General features: G+C 37.1%; 1 protein-coding gene across 2 annotated transcripts in view; it reads left to right on the plus strand.

The window, feature by feature from the left end:
• The window catches only part of THOC2 (THO complex 2), a 51,098-nt gene extending 32,651 nt beyond the window's left edge, over window positions 1-18,447 (plus strand). Inside the window, exons 24-40 of one of the 2 annotated variants that reach the window (XM_039717296.1) lie at window positions 32-307; window positions 738-879; window positions 3,175-3,332; window positions 4,167-4,295; window positions 4,796-4,927; window positions 5,010-5,194; window positions 5,919-6,103; window positions 6,395-6,500; window positions 6,865-7,301; window positions 8,158-8,216; window positions 9,714-9,749; window positions 13,809-13,946; window positions 14,304-14,373; window positions 14,448-14,605; window positions 15,206-15,282; window positions 15,384-15,431; window positions 17,594-18,447. In XM_039717296.1, the coding sequence (XP_039573230.1) occupies window positions 32-307; window positions 738-879; window positions 3,175-3,332; window positions 4,167-4,295; window positions 4,796-4,927; window positions 5,010-5,194; window positions 5,919-6,103; window positions 6,395-6,500; window positions 6,865-7,301; window positions 8,158-8,216; window positions 9,714-9,749; window positions 13,809-13,946; window positions 14,304-14,373; window positions 14,448-14,605; window positions 15,206-15,282; window positions 15,384-15,411 (2,316 nt within the window). In that variant the 3' untranslated portion in view covers window positions 15,412-15,431; window positions 17,594-18,447. The remainder of the gene's footprint in view (window positions 1-31; window positions 308-737; window positions 880-3,174; window positions 3,333-4,166; window positions 4,296-4,795; window positions 4,928-5,009; window positions 5,195-5,918; window positions 6,104-6,394; window positions 6,501-6,864; window positions 7,302-8,157; window positions 8,217-9,713; window positions 9,750-13,808; window positions 13,947-14,303; window positions 14,374-14,447; window positions 14,606-15,205; window positions 15,283-15,383; window positions 15,432-17,593) is intronic. The other variant, XM_039717298.1, reaches the window with a different exon arrangement.
• Window positions 18,448-19,411: the final 964 nt, after the last annotated feature.

Genomic DNA, 19,411 nt, shown 5'->3' on the forward strand with positions numbered 1-19,411 from the left:
TTTTTATTTCTTTTATTTTTTTTATTCACAGTCAAAGTATGATGAACTGAAAAAAGCTGAGAAGGGAAATAAACAGCAGCACAAAGTTCACAAATACATTACATCATGTGAGCTGGTGATGGCTCCTGTTCACGAAGCTGTGATTTCTCTGCACCTCCCTAAAGTCTGGGATGACATCAGCCCTCAGTTTTATGCTACATTCTGGTCTTTAACAATGTATGACCTTGCCGTGCCACACAGCAGCTATGACAGAGAAGTCAATAAACTTAAAGTCCAGATGAAAGCCATAGATGACAATCAGGAAATGGTATGTTGATATAATTTTGTTGTCCAAATTTCTAGCCTGAACAAGTTTCTTTTCATGAAGTATTATATGAAGCTTGTTTTGATCTGGGAAGTTTTGTCACCTGGCTCATCTATTCCAATTTGCCACGTTAACATAATTTGGATTGACTTTCCTTCATAATTCCCATGTTAAATGACTCCACTAAGTGAAAATTACTGGAAAATCAGTTCCAGAAAGCAAGTATTTATACCTGTATCTATGGTTTGTCTTTTCACTCTTGTTTTAACTATAGTCAGCCAGTGTTCATAAAATAAAAATCAGTTGATTATTAGAGCAGAACATTTTTGAGTGAAAAGTTTTTCAAGTATTGTTTAGTATTACCAGGAACTTATTGCTCTGTCTATAGCAAGTTTATGTATAATACTCAATGAGTTATGCTGACATTTTACAGCCTCCAAATAAAAAGAAAAAAGAAAAAGAACGTTGCACAGCTCTGCAGGACAAGCTCCTTGAAGAGGAGAAGAAGCAGTTGGAGCATGTGCAGAGGGTTCTACAGAGACTGAAACTAGAGAAAGATAACTGGCTTCTGGCAAGTAAGTGTGTCTAAGGGAAATGCTGTGGATGTTTTTGTAGTTGTCAGTGTTTCATCTTCAGAACTTCCTTGCACTAATACTCTTAATGTTTATATGAAAATTTAGTTTTTTTCTATGTTGAAGTCTGTTAGCAAGGTAAAATTTCGTTAGAGTGTGTCTTTGCAAATGCTGAGTAGTTGGTTTTCATAGAGAAGTTTTTTTATTGCTTGCAATGTCAAGACCTTTTAAATTTTGCCCTAATTTAGAAAATAAGCTAGAGATTGACCAATTCAGTGGAAATTTCTAATTGCAAGCTGGCTTGTACTTGCTAACTGCAGTTAGAATGCTGCTAAGTTAGTATAATTGCTACAGGACGATTGGTCTGACTTACCTTACTTTGAGTCCTGTGATTAGGAGCAATATGCCAGGGTTTGGGTGGTGGCATAAACCCTGTTCCAATGACAAGATAAGTGTTGTGCCAGCCTCACAGCCCCATGCATGAAACAGCATGCACGTTTCATAGAGCAGATATGCAGCAAGCAGAATCAAGTCTTTTTTCCTACAAACATCTGTAATGTTTCATGTTGCTTGTGAACTCTGCTGGTATGGTTAATCTGCAATGTTTTTCTCTGGTCAGTTTTCTTCTCTGGATGAACTTTGAGTTTGTAACTGGAAGTAGTAGTTCGTCTGTCCCAAGAAGCCTAGCATAATCCAGTGGAAAAGAGTTTTGTTGTCCACCTCATGTAAGATCCATCCAACTGGTTTAATGAAGAAACACTGTTCCCTATAAATATTTTATGTACTGTAGCAAATGAACTACAAGAAATTACAGGTTGAAAAGTTACTGCCTGATTAAAACTTGGTCTAGAGGTGACTTGGTAAATTTGTCTACTTAAAGAAGCACCCAAAAGTGTGTGGAAAATAATTTACATAGATGTTCATATAACTCTCTGTGGGATACTGGGAATCGCTTATTATTAGCTCTTGTGCTTGGGATTCAGCTGAGAGAAGTTTCCCAGCATTGTATCCAGAGGCAAGTGTACTATTCCAGCAATTTGCACATTAAAATAAATAATCTGTAATTGCACTACATGAGGAACTAGAACAGCACATCCACTGTAGTAGTGGGGTTTATTATTGTTTTTTAAATTATTGATATTTAATTTATCTTTTTAAGACTGGCTTCCTGTCTACAAACTTTTGGTAGTGTTTGTGCCCTTGAGAATAGGTTAATTTTTGGCAGAGTACCCTGGTAGCTTTAGCAATTGGAGACTACCTGTTCTGACTGGCTGTTCATTTGCTTTGTTTGTACACTTCTGAAGCAACACACACTTGATTGTCCTATGAACTGTGATTCCCTTGATCGATTTTTTTATTTTTTTAGGCATCAAATATTTGTTATAATCTTTGAAGGGAAGATACTAAAATTAAACAAAGTCAACATAAAGTTTTGACAGTCCTTTCTTGAGCAAGCTTTATTCCATGAGCATCGCAAAGCTGAAGCAAGTAAACCCTGGATATTATGACTGTGCAAAACCACCAGTGGCCCTTGTGAGGATCATGGCTGTTCTTCCTTTGAAGGCATCCACTTGCAGTCTTTAGTTCTGTACTTGCCTCTGACCTTGCTTTCATGCTGTACATTCCTCTCAGCTTTTTTTTATGCTCCTTGTTGCCATGGGAGGAGTTAGGGTATGTGTTTGCCAGCCTGTGGTTGGTCAAACAGAAACAGGTAACTCTTGAACTTGATACAGTGCTGTCTTTTACTCAGTGGTAGAATGAAACTTCCACAAAATGTGTGTGTATTGGGGTGGTGGTTTATTGAAGGCTGTTCTTCTTTAAATTCCTCTATGTGTTGGATTAATTGGAAAAATGGTTATTAGTGGATTCTGTGGAGACAGCATGTTCTTCAGTTTTGAAGGAAACCAAACTGAAAGTCAGCCCCATGTAGAAAGATGAAAGAAGGTGTTCTAGGGAAATAGCAGGTGGTGTTCACTTTGCTGATGTGCACAATTTGAGCAAGGGGAGTTTATTGAAGCTTTCCCAGAACCTGTGTACTGAAGCTTTCCCAGAACCTGTTTTTAGCTCCATTGTGTGAAAGAAAAATTTTGCCAATAAGAAATAAACATTTGCTACATCCACCCTGCTATTCTCTCCCCACCCTCAAACAGTTGCTCTTATATTGACTTTTTCTGATGGAAATCAAACACCAGAGTATGGATCTGTCGTACTGAACTTCTTGGGAAGTGAGTAGTTGAATGATAAACCATTAATTTACTTTATTCTCTTTTTTCCTCTCTCAACTTTTGTTTTTTGAAGAATCTACCAAAAATGAGACTATCACCAAATTTTTACAGTTATGTATATTTCCTCGCTGCATTTTTTCGGCAATTGATGCAGTTTACTGTGCTCACTTTGTTGAACTGGTGCATCAGCAGAAAACACCCAATTTCTCCACACTTCTCTGCTATGACCGAGTAAGTAGCTACAATTGTGTGTGTAATTTCATCATTACCACTGCAAACATCCCAAACTAGTGTCTCCCCTGCCTCCCAAAAGAGGTAAACAAGATCCTGTGGCAATCAGAAGTTCACTTTTGTACTTCAGATCTTCTGATCAAAGTGTTCTTAAAGCTTCAGGGGTTTATTTTCAAGAAATGTTGTTGGTGTTTTACCCTAATGGGTCTGGAGTTGGAGTAAAGTCATTAGCTGTCATAGGAGTTGTTTTCAGGTTTTGTAACTTTTAAGTAACTTGGGTTTCTATGGCCTGCTCTCATCCTCCCATTTTAGCTGTGTTCCCCTCTGCTGTGGAACCAGTTTTCTTATGCTTGTCCCCACCAGCAACATCCTTGGGACCCTTCTGACCCTGGCAACCAGTGCTACAGACAGTGGGGCTTGTTTGTGTCACTGCTCCTGCTCTGATTTCATGTGTCCAAAAGAGCATTTCTGCTCAAGTAGCCCTGTCTGATGGACCCGTGTGGGCCAAGAAAGAAAAACACTTTTTTGCATCAGCTTGGCTGGATGTTTACTTCTACCAGCTCAAATCATTATTAATCTGAAAATAAAACACTTATGTCAGTAAAGACACTTGAACTATCAAACAGTGTGTCAGCAGCAGCTGTATGCTTGGATTCTGGGCTGAGTATAAAGGACCAGCAGTTGGGAAACAAACAATATTTTATAAGCAGTCTCTGTTGTATTTAGAAACCAGCTTAATGGTGTTTTAAATGAGAGAAATTTTAAATTTTTGTTGGGTTTTTTGCTTTTGTAATTCAGTAAGGTCATAATAATGTTTTCTTGCTCTATTCACAGGTTTTCTCTGATATTATATATACAGTTGCAAGTTGCACAGAAAATGAAGCCAGTAGATATGGCAGGTTTTTGTGCTGTATGCTGGAGACTGTGACCAGGTGGCACAGTGACAGAGTCATATATGAAAAGGTATAGGAAATTACTAAAATGAGTTTGCTCATTAGAATATGTACTAACCATTTGTGTAATCCAGCCCAGTAAAAATGGGTTTAGTGAAACTGATTGATTTAAAAACAGTGCAGTTGGATTTTTGTGATGGTATAGTCCTAAAATTGACTTGTATTTTATTATAATTCATGTAGTTTTGGTGGAAGTAATTTTGTATGGTGTTAAAAAAAAAAAATTTGCTTAAAAAACCCTTTCCATTTCTGATTTTCACATAGTTTACCGTGAAGATAATTTAGGGAGCATATGGAAACTCTCCTTAATACTCCTTGTACCAGCTAGTTAAATTATTAATAAACTTTTCTCTCACCCATAACTAAAATTTCAACATAAATTAGCTTTAGAAAAATTAAGAGAGTCTTGTAAAGTGTGATTGTGTCTCGTTCTTTAGAGTTTACAATTTAGAATTACCAATTTTGTTTCCCAAACAATAATTTTTTTCCTGTTTGTTGATGTTCATGTAGGAATGTGGCAACTATCCAGGCTTCCTAACTATATTACGAGCAACTGGATTTGATGGTGGAAATAAGGCTGATCAATTGGATTATGAGAATTTTAGACACGTGGTACACAAATGGCACTATAAATTAACTAAGGTATATAGAGATGCCAGAAACCTTATGTTTTTTGAATGCTTTAAAAAAACCCCAACTTCATTAGATTTAATTTATGTTTTAGGCTTCTGTGCACTGTCTGGAAACAGGTGAATACACACATATCAGAAACATCCTGATTGTGCTGACCAAAATCCTTCCATGGTATCCAAAAGTGCTGAACCTGGGTCAAGCCTTGGAAAGAAGAGTACACAAGATATGTCAGGAAGAGAAAGAGAAGAGACCTGATCTATATGCATTGGCTATGGGGTAACAACAACTTATTTAAGAAAGTGGTTAAAAGTGGATCATGAAAGGCATCTAAAGACTCGGAACTGTTACAGTCCTAACATTTGATTTTTACCTTATCACAGAAGATTGCGCTATCCTGCATCTTGGTGCTGGCAGTGTGAATGAAAACATTCATTTTGTGCTGGATCACTAATTTCCTTTGCAAGACTCTAGTAAAACCCTTAAAATAGTAAAGGTTTCCACTCACAAGAGCATAGCTTAATTTTAGAGAAATAATAGAGCAGCAAGGAGATAGGAGGGATAGTAAAAGGAAGAAAGCCAAGGGCTATTGCTGCAAGACTGTTTAGATATTGGAAGTGCATATGATTCTAAAATGCTTAGTTACATGTTCCATCTTCCTGTGGTGAATGTGGAATCACCCTCGTATGCCTGAGGGGCAGTTCAGGTTGCCCTGACAGTTTGAAGTTTTGTTAGCAGTCAGTTTGTTCTGTGTGTTTGGCCAGGGATGTGTGTGTGGTGGTGAGGAAGAGGGTGTGGAAGTAGGGCTGCTTCTGTGTCTAGTGGGTTTGTTTGTTTTTCTTTTTCTTTTGAGCTCATCAATATAGGGGGAAGAAACTGCGTATCAGTTAGGAAAAACTGTGAAATAAATAACAGATGAACTGTTAGATTAGATCCACATTTAAGATTCAACCCATGTTTTGCTTTATGTTTGTGCATATTTAACAATCTGTGCGACTTGCAGCTATTCTGGACAGTTGAAAAGTAGGAAGCCTTTCATGATACCTGAAAATGAATTTCACCACAAAGACCCACCTGCCAGGAATGCTGTGCCTGCAACAGTACAAAATGGGCCAGGTGGTGCTGGGATGCCAACGTCTCTCACAATAAATACAGTTAGACTGGAAGAGGGCACTACTGAGGAGACTGGTAAACACACCTATGATTATTATATCTTTATTTTTAGTAGAATTTTTCTGACAGAGGCTTTTCTCAAAATTTGCCTCATTAAGCTAAAACCAAAAAAATATAATTGTGATGCTCAATACAAAAAAATGTGTGTTATTTATTTTCACTTGGTTTTGGGAGAGAGGATGTGCTGCCTGTTTTAGCTGTTAGTTACATGTTACCTGACATGACTATGCTCAACTGCTTGTTGTATTTTAACCAGTAGGTTATAGATCAACTTGTTGAAGTAGAGCTGTTTTTTCTTTTTTTAAGCAGATAAACTAAAGGAGAAGTCTCAGGGTGTGGTGAAAGTTATTAATAAAACTGTCAACGCTACACCGAAGGTGACAACAAGCAATGGAAACAGTGCATCTAATAGGTGAGAAAAACTATTCTTACACAGTCTCTATTTTCTTCCTTCCACAGAAATACACTTGGAAATTATCTGCCTTTTAATTTTACTTCTGGGTTCTGTGTAAATGGCTCCCATTTCTTGAAAGTTTAAAACATGACATTATTTCTTTCAAAATACACAGTTTTACTGATAAATGCATTTCATTTTAGCTAAAAAAGATAAATGAGAACATTTCCTTGTTGCTATTCTGATAAAGAAACAGTAAATCTGAAATCTTACTGTGTCTGCTCCAGGAAATTCTGTCAGACATTCAGAAGTAAGACTTCTGTGATAAAGCTAGAGCTGTGTTTTGTATCCATGCTAACTGGTCATTTTATTTTTGATGCAGCAAAATTATTAAAGAGAAAGATGATAAAGAAAAAAGCGGGAAGGAAAAAGATAAAGAAAAAAAAGACAAGACTCCAGCTGCCACTCCGGAGATGAAGGCACTTGGGAAAGATGGGAAAGATAAACCGAAGGAAGAACGGGCAAACAAAGATGAGAAAGCAAGAGAGATCAAGGAGAAAACGCCAAAATCTGACAAAGAGAAGGAAAAGGTGAAGAAGGAAGAAAAGGCTTCAAAAGAAGAAAAGTCCAAGACGGTTGTTACCATCATTGAGTCGAAGTCAACTGCAGAAAAGGAGAGAGAAAAGGAGCCGTCCAGAGAAAGAGATCTGGCAAAGGAAATGAAATCCAAGGAAAATGCTAAAGGAGGAGAAAAGGTGCCAGTAGCTGGGTCCTTGAAGTCACCTGTTCCCCGATCAGAAACATCAGAATCTGAAAGGGGTAAGTTTGAATATTCAGTTTCTGTTCTTGTCTAGAAAAATAGAATGTGTCACTTGAAAATCACTGAATGTTGGAGAATTTGGGAGAGAATCGTTACATAATTAAGATTTTGGCACTGGCTTTTTAATACAGTCAATAGCTAAAGGAGGTGATCGGACTATCTCTAAAAGGCAAACTATGGGAATGTGTGAACTTCACACATTGATTGCTTGTTCTCACAAAGCCTGCCATTTTTTTTTAATGTAAGTCCAAATGCACTTTTATTAAAATGTGTTAGTATAACTTTGACCATACAAATTTTGCAAAAGTGTAATGCAAAAACCTGATGTGTACTTCGAGAGCTTCATAACAACCTTTGAATTGGAAGAAAACAGGGAAAGTGAAAGATACAGGCCTCTGCATCCTTAAGAAGGATACAGAAAGCTTTATCAGTCCTTTCTTGCATTAAGGGTGAACAAATCCTTAAGTTACTATCTGAGGCTGATGTTGAGTTTTATATTTGTGCTGCTGAAGGCAAACCCCATAAGGGAGGATTATAATTCTTTTCTGTTCAGGGTCTTCATAGAAATTCTGAAATTCAGATGCTGACTTCTATAAAATGGAAGTTTGGAGTGAGCATAACTTTGCAGCAGTTTGTTCACATTATGCTTTTGCTGCAAACTTTCATGAAGATAGTCAAGGTCATAAAAGATGGTCATAAAGATGCTGCTTATTCTAGATAGCTTAAGGAAAACAAAATTCACATAGTGGTAAGAAATCTAGCTGTGATTGTGTTGCTACTTCAGAAAGTTACATTATTTCATTCTCAGACTCTTTGTACTATTTTAATAATGCCATTGTTCTGTTCTTTCCTCAGAACAAAAACGCCGCAAAGTTGATACACATTCTTCTCCGTCACATTCCTCAACAGTAAAGGTTAGTATAGCCTGAGGAAGGCAGCACCCATGTTAGGCTCACAAGTTTGGGATGCCAGTATTCGACTTCCTTCAAGTTTTGTGCCAAGTATACACTGGAACCACTGGAGGTTTTATGTTGCATTAGAAAATGCATTCCTTTTCTTTATTGGCGGACTGTCTTTTTTTTCTATAAAAATATTTTTTAATTAACCAAAATAATGCTTCAAGGACCTAGCACAAATTTTGTAAAATAGTGTTTGGAAATTTCAAGAGAATTTTTACACAGAAGTGCCTCATTGCTTTAAGCAGTCAGTTTTTTTGGAGTGCAATGGTAGCTACAAGCAAATGAGTCTTTGCAACAGAGTGGAGCATATTTTTCTGCACTTCTTTGAAGAATCTATAGCACTGAAGATTCCTGGATGATATGGGATGTACGATACCTCTGAATTCATCAGGCTTCTTGATGAGCATCATACCGATATGTGCCTTCTAAGGAGGAGTCTTGAAAGGAGTTCCATTTTAAAGTCTCCTTGGTGATCAGTTCTCCTGTAGTTGTGTATATTCAGTGCGCATGCAGCTTCTGTTGTACCTTCCCTTCGAGGTTTGTTTATTTCCAATGGGTTCCCACCATGTTGAGCCCTGCGTTACGATAAAACCAGATGTGGCCACCAAGCCTCCTACCCAGCAAAGAGAAACCCCAAGCACTCAAGCGCAGCACAAAACCATGGGCGTAGCCTACTTGAAGACTCAGGGTAGCCATTCCTTGCTCCATATTTATATTATTTCTAAACCATCTATGTTCATGGAATCTTTGAATTTGCAGTACGTTGAACATTTAAAACTGTAAGTTACCAATACTTCATCGAGAGCACTGTGATGGATTATGTGGGTCTTTAAACTTCACCATCTTACCAACTTTAGAACAAGTTCTTCTCTTTTTTCTGTTTTTTTAAAAGTACATATTTTTCTATGTAAGATTTACTTGAACTATTTAACTTAATTTTGGAGAATTCAAATAGCTTTTACTAGTTTTGAGGAAACAGGTGACAGTGATAACTTCTCAAAGATGCCTTTTTTTATAAATAGCAGCATAAGGTCATTCTAGAATGACTTCTACCACATTTAAGTGAAAGTGGAGAAGATACAGGTTTACAAGTATTTCAAACCTGTTTCACCTCTTGTTCAGCTGTATTTAGAGTTGACTACTTTTTCTTAATATTTTTGTCTAGCCAGGAGAGTGTGTTTTCACTGTTTTAGGAAGAATTAGATGTAGGTTATTTTGTAGTTGATTTAATAGCAAAGTCTAGAGAATAGATAATGACTGTCTTTCCCCCACCGCTTTCTTTTTAAAAAGTACTTCAGTTTCTAGCTTTATTCAAATTATGGTATTAACATAAGATTTATTCCAGAAGGAGTAGCTGTTTTTTGTTTCAAGGGCACGGCCGTGCTTCCCAAAGTCCCTCTGGTTTCTGAAAACTATTCCAGCTCACGTGTCATCTCCGTTCATTTTCTACAGGACAACCTCAACGAACTCAAGGACTCTTCAGCAAAGGTTTGAATCTTTTAGAAACCAGCCAAGTTTATTTTCATGTTTTGTTGCAGAGAGAAGTTGATTTTTGCTCTTGTGGCAAACTCCCATCAGAAATTCAAATTCCATTCCAGTAAATACTAGCATAGTAATAGAGGGATGGGGTTTTTTGTCCTGGTGTGTAAGTCCTCTGTACAGGACATAGAGTTGATAATGTAGAAGGAATATAACAAAAATCCCCTGAATTTACCTTTCTGTCCATATTTTGAAGAGATGTCATATGTCAGTGTCTCTTCTATTCCTCTCTAAAACTTTTGAATACACAGAAATGTCCTTATGATTAAGCCGTTTGTTTGGCTGAAGAGCTAATAGAATAGCTAAAATAGTTCTTAAAATTGTTTGAGGGGTTTTGAATACTCCAATTAAAGAACAGTAGTCAGTTAAAGAATATTTGAGACATCTCTGGACTATTGATAATCTTTCCCCATACAACTGCATTCATGTTCTAGTACTACAGTATTGTGTTTCTGAGCATCAGAGACAGCCTCCTGAATTATCATCTTTGTGTATTTGCTTCCTGTAAATTCACTTCTGTTTCATCATCTTAGGAGAGGGGATACTATGCTCTCAGGAGTTCATAGAATCAGAATCTCAGGTTGGAAGGGATCAGCTAGTCCAGCCTCTTTGGCAAAAATGTGGTAGTCAGGCTGGCCCAGCACCCTAGCCAGATTTTACAAGTGTCCAATGTTGGGGAATCCATCGCTTCCCTGAGGAGATGCTCCAATGGCTGATTGTTCTTGGTGTGAAGTGTTTCCCTCTTGTGTCCAGTTGGAATCTTCCCAGGAGTAACTTGTATCCATTACCCAGTATTTTCCCATGTTAAAAGGGCATCTCCCATGGTAGCCACCCTTTAGATACTGGGACGTGGTGCTAAGGTCTCCCCTAAACCTTCTCATGGCTGAGCAGACCCTGTTCACCCTGCCTTCCTCTCATGTCAGCCTTCCCAAGCCTTGGATCAGCCTTTGTGGCCCTTCCCTGCACCATCTCCAGCCTGTCCCCAGCCTTTTTGTATAGCAGGGACCAAAACTGAGCGCCGTGTTCTGGGTGTGGCCCAACAAGCATGGGAATATTGTATTTTAGGCAGATTCTGTAACTATTTTGTTGCTCTTTCTGCCAAAACTGAGCGCCATGTTCTGGGTGTGGCCTAACAAGCACTGGGAATATTGTATTTTAGGCAGATTCTGTAACTATTTTGTTGCTCTTTCTAGAACTCAAGCACATTGTAACTGTTGTGCAGTAACAGTCACAGCCACTGCACACCTGCTGTTACATCAGGGGATGTGACAAATCTTCCAAAGTTGCTGTTAGTCTTTGATTTCACAGTCAGTACCAGAGTGTAACTAAACTGCACAAAGGTTTATCTCTTGGAAAATGCTGACCATTTGGACTTTTTGGATACTATTTGAATTTACCTAGGATTACTTACATTCACTTAATTTAAAAATGTGTTATGGATTTCCATGTTCTGTATTTACACTGTTGTTTTAGTTGTAGTTATCTTTATGCAGAGTATTCAGAACACTTTGTACATATTAAATCAAAATAGCTGTGATTCTTTAATGGACACTTGCAGGTGGATTTTTTGTTTTACCTGATTCTTTCCAATACCAACTGTATCTGATTATAGGGATAGTGTATATGGGAAACATCCTTTAGTCTTACCATTGATGAAACTGCAGTGTCTATACATTGAATCTAGATACTTTTATAAATTATCATATCTTGTATATTTAATTTTTTTAAATTAGAAAACTATAGTATTTGTCTTGAGCTTACCTTTGCCTGAAGAGTGGTATATGGGAATCTGTAAAATCTCACTTTTCCCTTCCCTACTGTATGAGTCAAGATTTGATTGGTTAATTGAAATTGTTTGTTTTCATTACTTAAGCTAAAGTTTTATTTAAAAATATTTATTTTACTTATTAGCACATTGATTTAATTAAGCAGGCAGTGGAATTATTTGTAATCAAATTAACAGTAAACAGCTTTATTTTTCTAGATAATTTGAAAAGTTATGTTTTAGAATTAACTGTAATGTGTTTGTGTAGACTAGCTGGAAGTGTATTGCAGTTGTGTGACCTTTTAATGGATTTGTTCTTTAATTGTTTGGGGAACTGGGGGGGTGTCCAATCCATTCCTTCCTTTTTTAAATGTTCTTTTCTAATCTTTCTCACTTAATGAACTAATCTTCGCTCTTCAGTGCCATTCTGACAGACTTAAAGCAGTTCATGACAGTGTTCCCTGTACATGGTGTAAGACAAGTTAAATGTTCTTTACTTCCATGTACTTATTTGGGGAAGGGATGGGATGTTCAGATGCCTGTGAGATTTATGAGTTCAGCTTCCAGTGAAAGTTAAAAGTCTGGTGCTGTTGTCTGCTTACAGACTCTCTTTTTTCCTGACTTTGCTCAGTTTCTGGAGCCAGACAATGAAAATTCTGGTTTGCACTGCAGGTTATAAAATAAATGGTGCCAGACTTGAGTTAGGTGTTGTTTTTTTTTTTTTTTTTTTTTTTGCTTTGGCATTTGTCCCACTTACAAACCACACCAAAGCACCCAAAATTTCATGTGTCATTAGCTGGCAGCATTTCTAGAAGCAAGATGATAAAGTCTTTCTGGTAAAGGAGGTGGGGGAGGGTGGATGTGGTTTCCCAAAACTCTGCATTGGAATGGTAGAGGAGCACTGGAGTCTGTCATGGGCAGCCATGTGAACACAAGAAATGGAATAGGAGAAAGCAGAGCTATGAGGCTGCTTTTTTCTCCTGTGGAAAGCAGCTCTAGGAGACAACTGAATGGGGCTGTTTTCTCCAAACTTACTTGCATGTCATTGTTAGCAAAGAGAGAGGAGGAAAAAATTTACTTGTGGAATGGCATTGTAGGAAATCTAATAAGAAAAGAAGAGTGAGCACAAAGCAAAAAGAAGTACCTAGTGCAAGAAGTACTGAAGGTTCAGTCTCTTATAGGAGAACAAAATTCCAGTGAAATGAAAGGACAGAGATCTAAATTTTGTCAGTGTGACTTTTAACATAGGAACACTAACATCAGGTTTTGGTAAGTTAAACATTTACTGAAACTGGAGGACAGGATTACTTAAATTTTGAAAGTTGAAACACTAATTGGTTTGGTTCAAGTGATATCTTGATTGTTTTAAACTAGTTTTCCACTTCCCTTTTTTGTTGGTGTCCTTTTAAGTAAGGTGTCTCTCTAAAAACAAACACAGAGCATTCTAATAAAGATATTTTTGTTCCCAAATAAAATTGTTAACTTATGGAACTGGGGAAAGAATGAAGCATACTGATTTAAATCCATGTGCTGGCATAAATTAAATAACAAGGGAAATGGTTCTAATTTAAAATATGCTCTTAATATTTTTTAGATCTAACTATATAATTGTTTTTAAAAAGACAGATATAATTACTGTAATGTATCCATATTTATATAACAGATGTGCTGCCTGTTTTATGGACCTTACCAGAATTAGTTAGAATTCATTATTGGTGGAATAACAGTCTAGAACATATTAGAAAAAAGAACAATTCTATGTTCAGCTGTTTTTCTCATTTGAAGGTTAGAAATTAGATTAAAAGACATTATTGAAAATATTGTCTTAAATACTTTGTTGATAAAGACTATTCTTTAATAAATTATAGCTTGTTTAAGCAGCTGATTCTGTTCATTCGTTCCAGGCAAGACTGCAGGTGTTATCTTAGTCCAGTAACCTTCATATCCTGTTCCTGTAGCCCTGTGTCTGATTTGTGGTCTTGCATCCAGCAGTCCTGATGAACAGTGTTGTCTGTAGTTAATATAAGTGTTTCAGTTAAGAGAAAATATTCTTGAATTGAGTAAATAAGCTGTAGGTTAAATTATAAGTTACAAGTTTGAGCATGTCTTCAATCACTCTTTGTTTTGTTAATAAAGTATGTTTAATATTTGAGCTTGGTCTGATATATTAGAATAAGACTTCTTTTTATTTACATGTATAGAAATACATATTAATATTTGGTGATGTTGCCTTAATTTAACAGCACTACATAAACCACACTACTCCAGCACTGTCCAAGAGTAAGGAGAGAGAAGTGGAGAAGAAAGATTTGGACAAGTCAAGGGAAAGATCCAGAGAGAGAGAGAAGAAAGATGAAAAGGACAGGAAAGATCGAAAAAGGGTTGGTGACATTTTTAATGAACTAGTTTGGACAGTTGGTATGTCCTTGGAAAGCTTTCTCTTCCAAGCCCTTGCAGTAATTGCAGTGATAATTGGCTGTGCAGCCCATTTGAGCAGAAGTGATCTATATCAGAGGTGGCTTTTTTGTTCTGTTACTGTTTCAAGGGTCGGTTTGCAGTAATGCATTCAAACCTCTGCTCCCTCCGAACCGATCTCCAGAAACTTCACATGAGACATAACACCTCAGTTATGTTCTAAGTGTTCAAAAATGAGTTCTCCAGAATTAGAATACAAGCAGGTGCTACTTCAGGAGTATGTTTTAGTGTGCTAACATCTGCATAATTGTATTTGGTGCCAGGATCATTCAAACAGTGACCGAGAGGTACCACAGGATTCAACTAAACGCCGCAAAGAGGAAAATGGCACAAGTATGTATTTTACTTTTTGGGTGTTTGTCAGGCTTTTACTTGTTGTGAATTACAACTTTCTGTTCTTTTTTTAGCTGGTTCTTCAAAACACAGCAAAAGTGAAAGTCCTTCTGATTCCCCTCGCTTAAATGAGAAAGAGAAGGAGAAAAACAAATCAAAATCTTCAGGAAAAGAGAAAGGTGATTCAATCAAGGCAGAAAAGATGGAGAAGAGCTCCTCTGGTAGCAAAAAGGTAAAATAACCTCTTCTCCTCCTGTTTTTCTGTTGTTGCTGCTGATAGAACAAGCTGATATTTTTTTCCTAAAATTTGTTGCTGCTTTATAGCCTAAATTTAAAAGATATGCTGTGAATGCGTAAGAAAATACTTCTGAAACTTTTCATATCTTGTGGCTTTAAATATCTCAGCAGTCACTCCTGGCAGGAGCAGGATAGTTTGGAGGACTAGTTCATTTTGGCAGTAGCCAAGAAAATTGAGAACTTAAAGGTTCTGAATAATCTCAAATATTTGCAGACTGCTCTTACATATAAACTAGCCTGTAATTCAGATTTCCATATGCATGTGTCAGCATGGTTTTTTTTTGGTGAAAGCAGGTATGTTGCACTTGTATTCACCAAACTGTGGTTCTCAGTTGCAGCTCTGCTGCTGGCACTTCCAGGGAACTGGTTGGGAAAGCTAAAAAAAATCATCACTCAAAATGACAGTACTCAGCTTCTGTGATTGCTGAGATTATTTTATCTATGTCCAGTTATAATGTTAAATATTACAGTCCTCCTAAATGTCCTGTACAATGGGTACCATAATAAGCTATTTCCCATATGTGTATTTTTAAAGGAATCAAGACACGATAAAGAAAAAGCAGAGAAGAAAGAAAAGCGGGATAGTACTGGGGGGAAAGAAGAAAAGAAACAATATCCTTTCAAACACTGACATTTCAGAAAATTTCTGCAAACGAGCTTCCTTTTATTATATATAGCAAAATATATGTGTTTTTCCTTAACAATGAATTTACTCATAAATCTTCAGACAAGCATAGATAATGAAGATTCTTTCGGGAAAGGTACAAATGTTAAATAATTTCTTTGATTTGATATCTCCCATGGGTCCTGTTGACTGGTAATGGATATACAGACAAAACAGCCTAAAATCACCCAGGGTAGTTGGATGGTGTTTTGGGGGGGGGTTGGCTGTTTTATGGGGATTTTTTTTTTTTTAATTGATGGTGTTACATGTTTGGGGGTTTTTGTGTGTATGGGTGTTGGGTTTTTTAAATATTACTATTGTTTATATTTATATATTTAAAATATATTTTAAATCTTTTAAAAGTATTTTAATTTTTTTATTACTGCTTGAGGAGAAACATATTTCCCTATCATCATCACAAAGATGATATGGATGCTCAGATTTCTTTTTTGGAGGGGGGAAAGAAGAGGTGGGGGATGTGGCGTGTCAGCAGTGTTTGGTGGAGTTGCATCTTTGTTGCTTTTTCCAAGAAAAGTTGCCATCCAAAACTAGAGGTGGATTTATGTAATTCTGATAGTCATCAGCCTTGATAATCTGTGTGTTACTTAGCAAAATCTTGCCTAATATGTGGCAAACTCAAGTTTTGTATCTTCATCTTACTTCAACAAAAGCAATAGTTTTAAAGCACAATGCTGCATAGTGCAGTTGGTCAGCTCATTGTCTCTGCATCATCTTTTATCTGGTCTGATCTGAGGAACAAGATAAAAGAAAACTTTGGTATGGAAACATGGACTATTTAAAGAAAGAAAAGAAACTTCAGAGTATTTTGAGTAACCCTTATTCAGACTGAATCTTCTGAAAAAATCATTGTTCTTTGTAGTTGATGGGACTCTGAATGGTTGGGGCTTTTTTCAGACCTGTGGAGCTATGTGAACACTTAAATTTTGTTTTATGGGTACGGGGGCAGGGTTTTTTTCTCCTCTACATTGAGCCATTTTGGGAGTTTTGAAATGGTTTTTTTTTCACTTATTTGGGAAGGAAAGTGTCCCAGTGAACTTAAATTACTTCACCTGATCTATCCAACTTTACTCACAGACTGTTATTAATCTTTATACATAAGGCAGTGTACAATTTTACATTTTAAGAAAAGGAAAAAAAAAATCGAGTGTCTGAGAAAAGTCTCCACTCCTGGATTGTGACCTCAGATCAAAGGGGGCTTATTTGAAAAAGGATCTTGTGTTCCATTTGGTGTCAAGGCTCATTCAGCCATGGTGGTTGAGGACACCTGAGTGAAGGGGTTTGGGTTTGGGCAACTCAGCTTGTGCTGGTACCAGGTGCTCTTTGCTGGTAAAAAGATGGGAGTTCAGGTAATTGCTTCTTAGTACTATTTCTTTTTATCTTCTTGGAAATAATGAAAGATACTTCTGTGAATATTTTCTAAACTGAAAATTATGAGCATTCTCTGGAAAGAATTTGCTGGAGTTTTCTTGACTCTGTCCTTCATAGCAGTTACTGTCTCATCACTGTAGAGGAATCCCAGCTTTTCCCCTGTTCTTTTAAATGCTACTTTGGAACAAAAGGAAAAAGACAGTCTTGGTAAACGAAGTTCACTACTGAGCACTTACAGCTTCTTTAATAATAAAATATGAAGTTTTGTCTTGACTAGCAATTCAGTATAAAGTGAGGATTTAAGGATATAAAGTCATTAGCTAAAAAAGCACAACTGTGTTCTGTTGAGTGTAAATAACAAGTGCTCAGGTAAATGTCAGTTGTACTGTGGAATTCACATCCAGCTGTGTAATGGGCTGGAGCTTCTGGCCTGGAACACTGACAGCACCCCACTGTGTGCATGGTGAAGTATGAAAAAGTGCTTTGTATAGCAGCAGAGCTGTGGAATCTCATCCTGTGCTCCTGTTAAATCTTTGATATCGTTCTCCCTAATGTACAATGTCTGATTGACTGCATTTATTTCTTGCCTAATTTAGAGATAGTAAGATTTTGAGGGGGTTGCACCTCTAAAGGAGTTTCTACCCTCACAAGTGACTACTTGTTTCCTATTTGTATGTTTAAATTAGTATTTCACTACTTACAGTTCAGTGTTCATAGTAATGTAGTTCTTGCTGTAGAATAAGCTAGAGTTAGGGAATGATAAAAATAGTTTTAGTTCCCCCCTCATTCTTTGAGTTGTGAATGGAATAAAATTCCATGAGGTTGTGAGATCAGTGTTCATTTGAACATCTAATTCTAATTATGTTGCAGGTGACATTGAAATGGGAAGATATCCAGCTGTGACCAGAAATGTATTTTCCAGAGTATAGATTGCACAGAAAATTGTGAATGAAGAGGACCCATCTGCATCTCCTTAAATTATTCAGTTCTCTGCTTTATTTCCCCATGCTAAGGACTTAATTGTTAAGTTGTACATTACTGTATTTTTAACTTGTTGCTTAGTTTCTTATACATTTATTTTCAGTACCTGGCTGAAAGTGTTACCTATTCCATATTTTAGCACAATGTGCTGCAAACAAACAGTTGCCATAGTGCAAATGAGGTTTCATGTGTACATAGTTCCACTTTAGTTTGTCGAAAATACTGCCTGAGTAGTAATACTTTCAATTTGAAATTGCATTCTTTTAGATGTTTGAAAACCACAAATAAACAGTTATTGAACCTTTTTGGATTTACCTCATTTAAACTCAGTTTTTATTTATTACTTGGCCTGTTTTTAATATCGGTAACTAAAAAAACGAAGTTAAGTGGGAGCACTGTTTTCATGCAATGCTTAGGGATTATTTGTATATTGTGTATAACGTTGACTTGTTTAAAAAAACAATGAATGAACCCTGTCCCATCCCAATCTAAACCTGTGCTCAGTTGTCCCTTGTCACACCTTTTGTTTGTCATGTTGTTTTTAGATTGATTGGAAATGCTCTCTTCAAAACTGAAATAAATTAAGTTTCAGTTACAGCTACAGGAGCTTTGTATTGCTGAACTTTAGTCTGAAAATTTCACAATGACATTTTTAAAAAAAAAAAAGAATTTTTTTATCTGCTAAATTCTACCAGTGTAACCTTTTTTCTAAATAAACAATAGTTTTCTCAATGGGTCGTAAATCATTCTCTGTGTGGTCACTTTATTACTTCTCTGGATTGTTAAGAAAATTAGATGTTAGTTGGGATCATGTGGGGTGGTTCCTGTCCCTCTGTCCCTGCCCTTTTTTAGATGCCAGGGGCTGGTTCTGGAGTGTGGTGCCTGCTGTGAAGTGACAGACGTGCTGCCCTTCTCCAGGGGTGCCCAGGAGCTCCGGGTTTGCCTTCCTGCATTCAGTCATTTGCACCTTTCTTTTGAGCCATTTGTCCCTTGTCCAAATGCCATTAAAAATCTCAATTTTGTATCAAATATTAATACTGTTAAACACAAGGACTTGTCTCTTAAATATTTTGGGGTTTTGGTTTGTTGGAATGTTGGTGAGACTTTTTTTTAATACAGTGTAAAGGGAATTTTGATCAAAAGTTGAGCATCCCTGGTGCTGTGTGCTTTCAGTAATCTGGGATTTGGAACAGAAACATGTTGATGTGTGTATTCAAATATTAAATCGTAAGAAACTGTAGTGCTTATAGACTTGGTCAGTAAAACTCTCCTGATTACCTTTGTTCTGATTACTGACTGAATCGTAGAAGATTACAAATCCTGGCCCTGCAGTGGAAGAAAGACACAGACAAATTGGGAAGAGAATTGGGTAAGACTTATCCAGCTAATTGGAGGTGAGAAAGAATTACTGAAGAGTAACTAAGCTAAATACTCAGGTCCTTTTAATTACCTCATTGGGGCAGCCTGAAATTAAACACCTCTGTCAAAGTCGCTCCAGTCCTGGGGCTGCAGTGCCATGTGGATGAGGTGGGGCTTGGGCAGGGCTGCTGCACCGAGGTGGGCAGAGGTCACTGCGGGATCTCCAGAGAGCAGGAGCCCGCCTGTGATCCCAGACACTGACAGCGAAGCTGAAACAATAATTTCGAATTCAGCGTGAAGGAAGCACGTACCTGTCCTGGCAGGAGGGTTTGTGCTCGCCTGCAGGAG

Source organism: Passer montanus, unplaced genomic scaffold (genome assembly GCF_014805655.1).
Source record: "Passer montanus isolate IOZ18808 unplaced genomic scaffold, ASM1480565v1 scaffold38, whole genome shotgun sequence".
NCBI classification, from domain to species: Eukaryota; Metazoa; Chordata; class Aves; order Passeriformes; family Passeridae; genus Passer; species Passer montanus.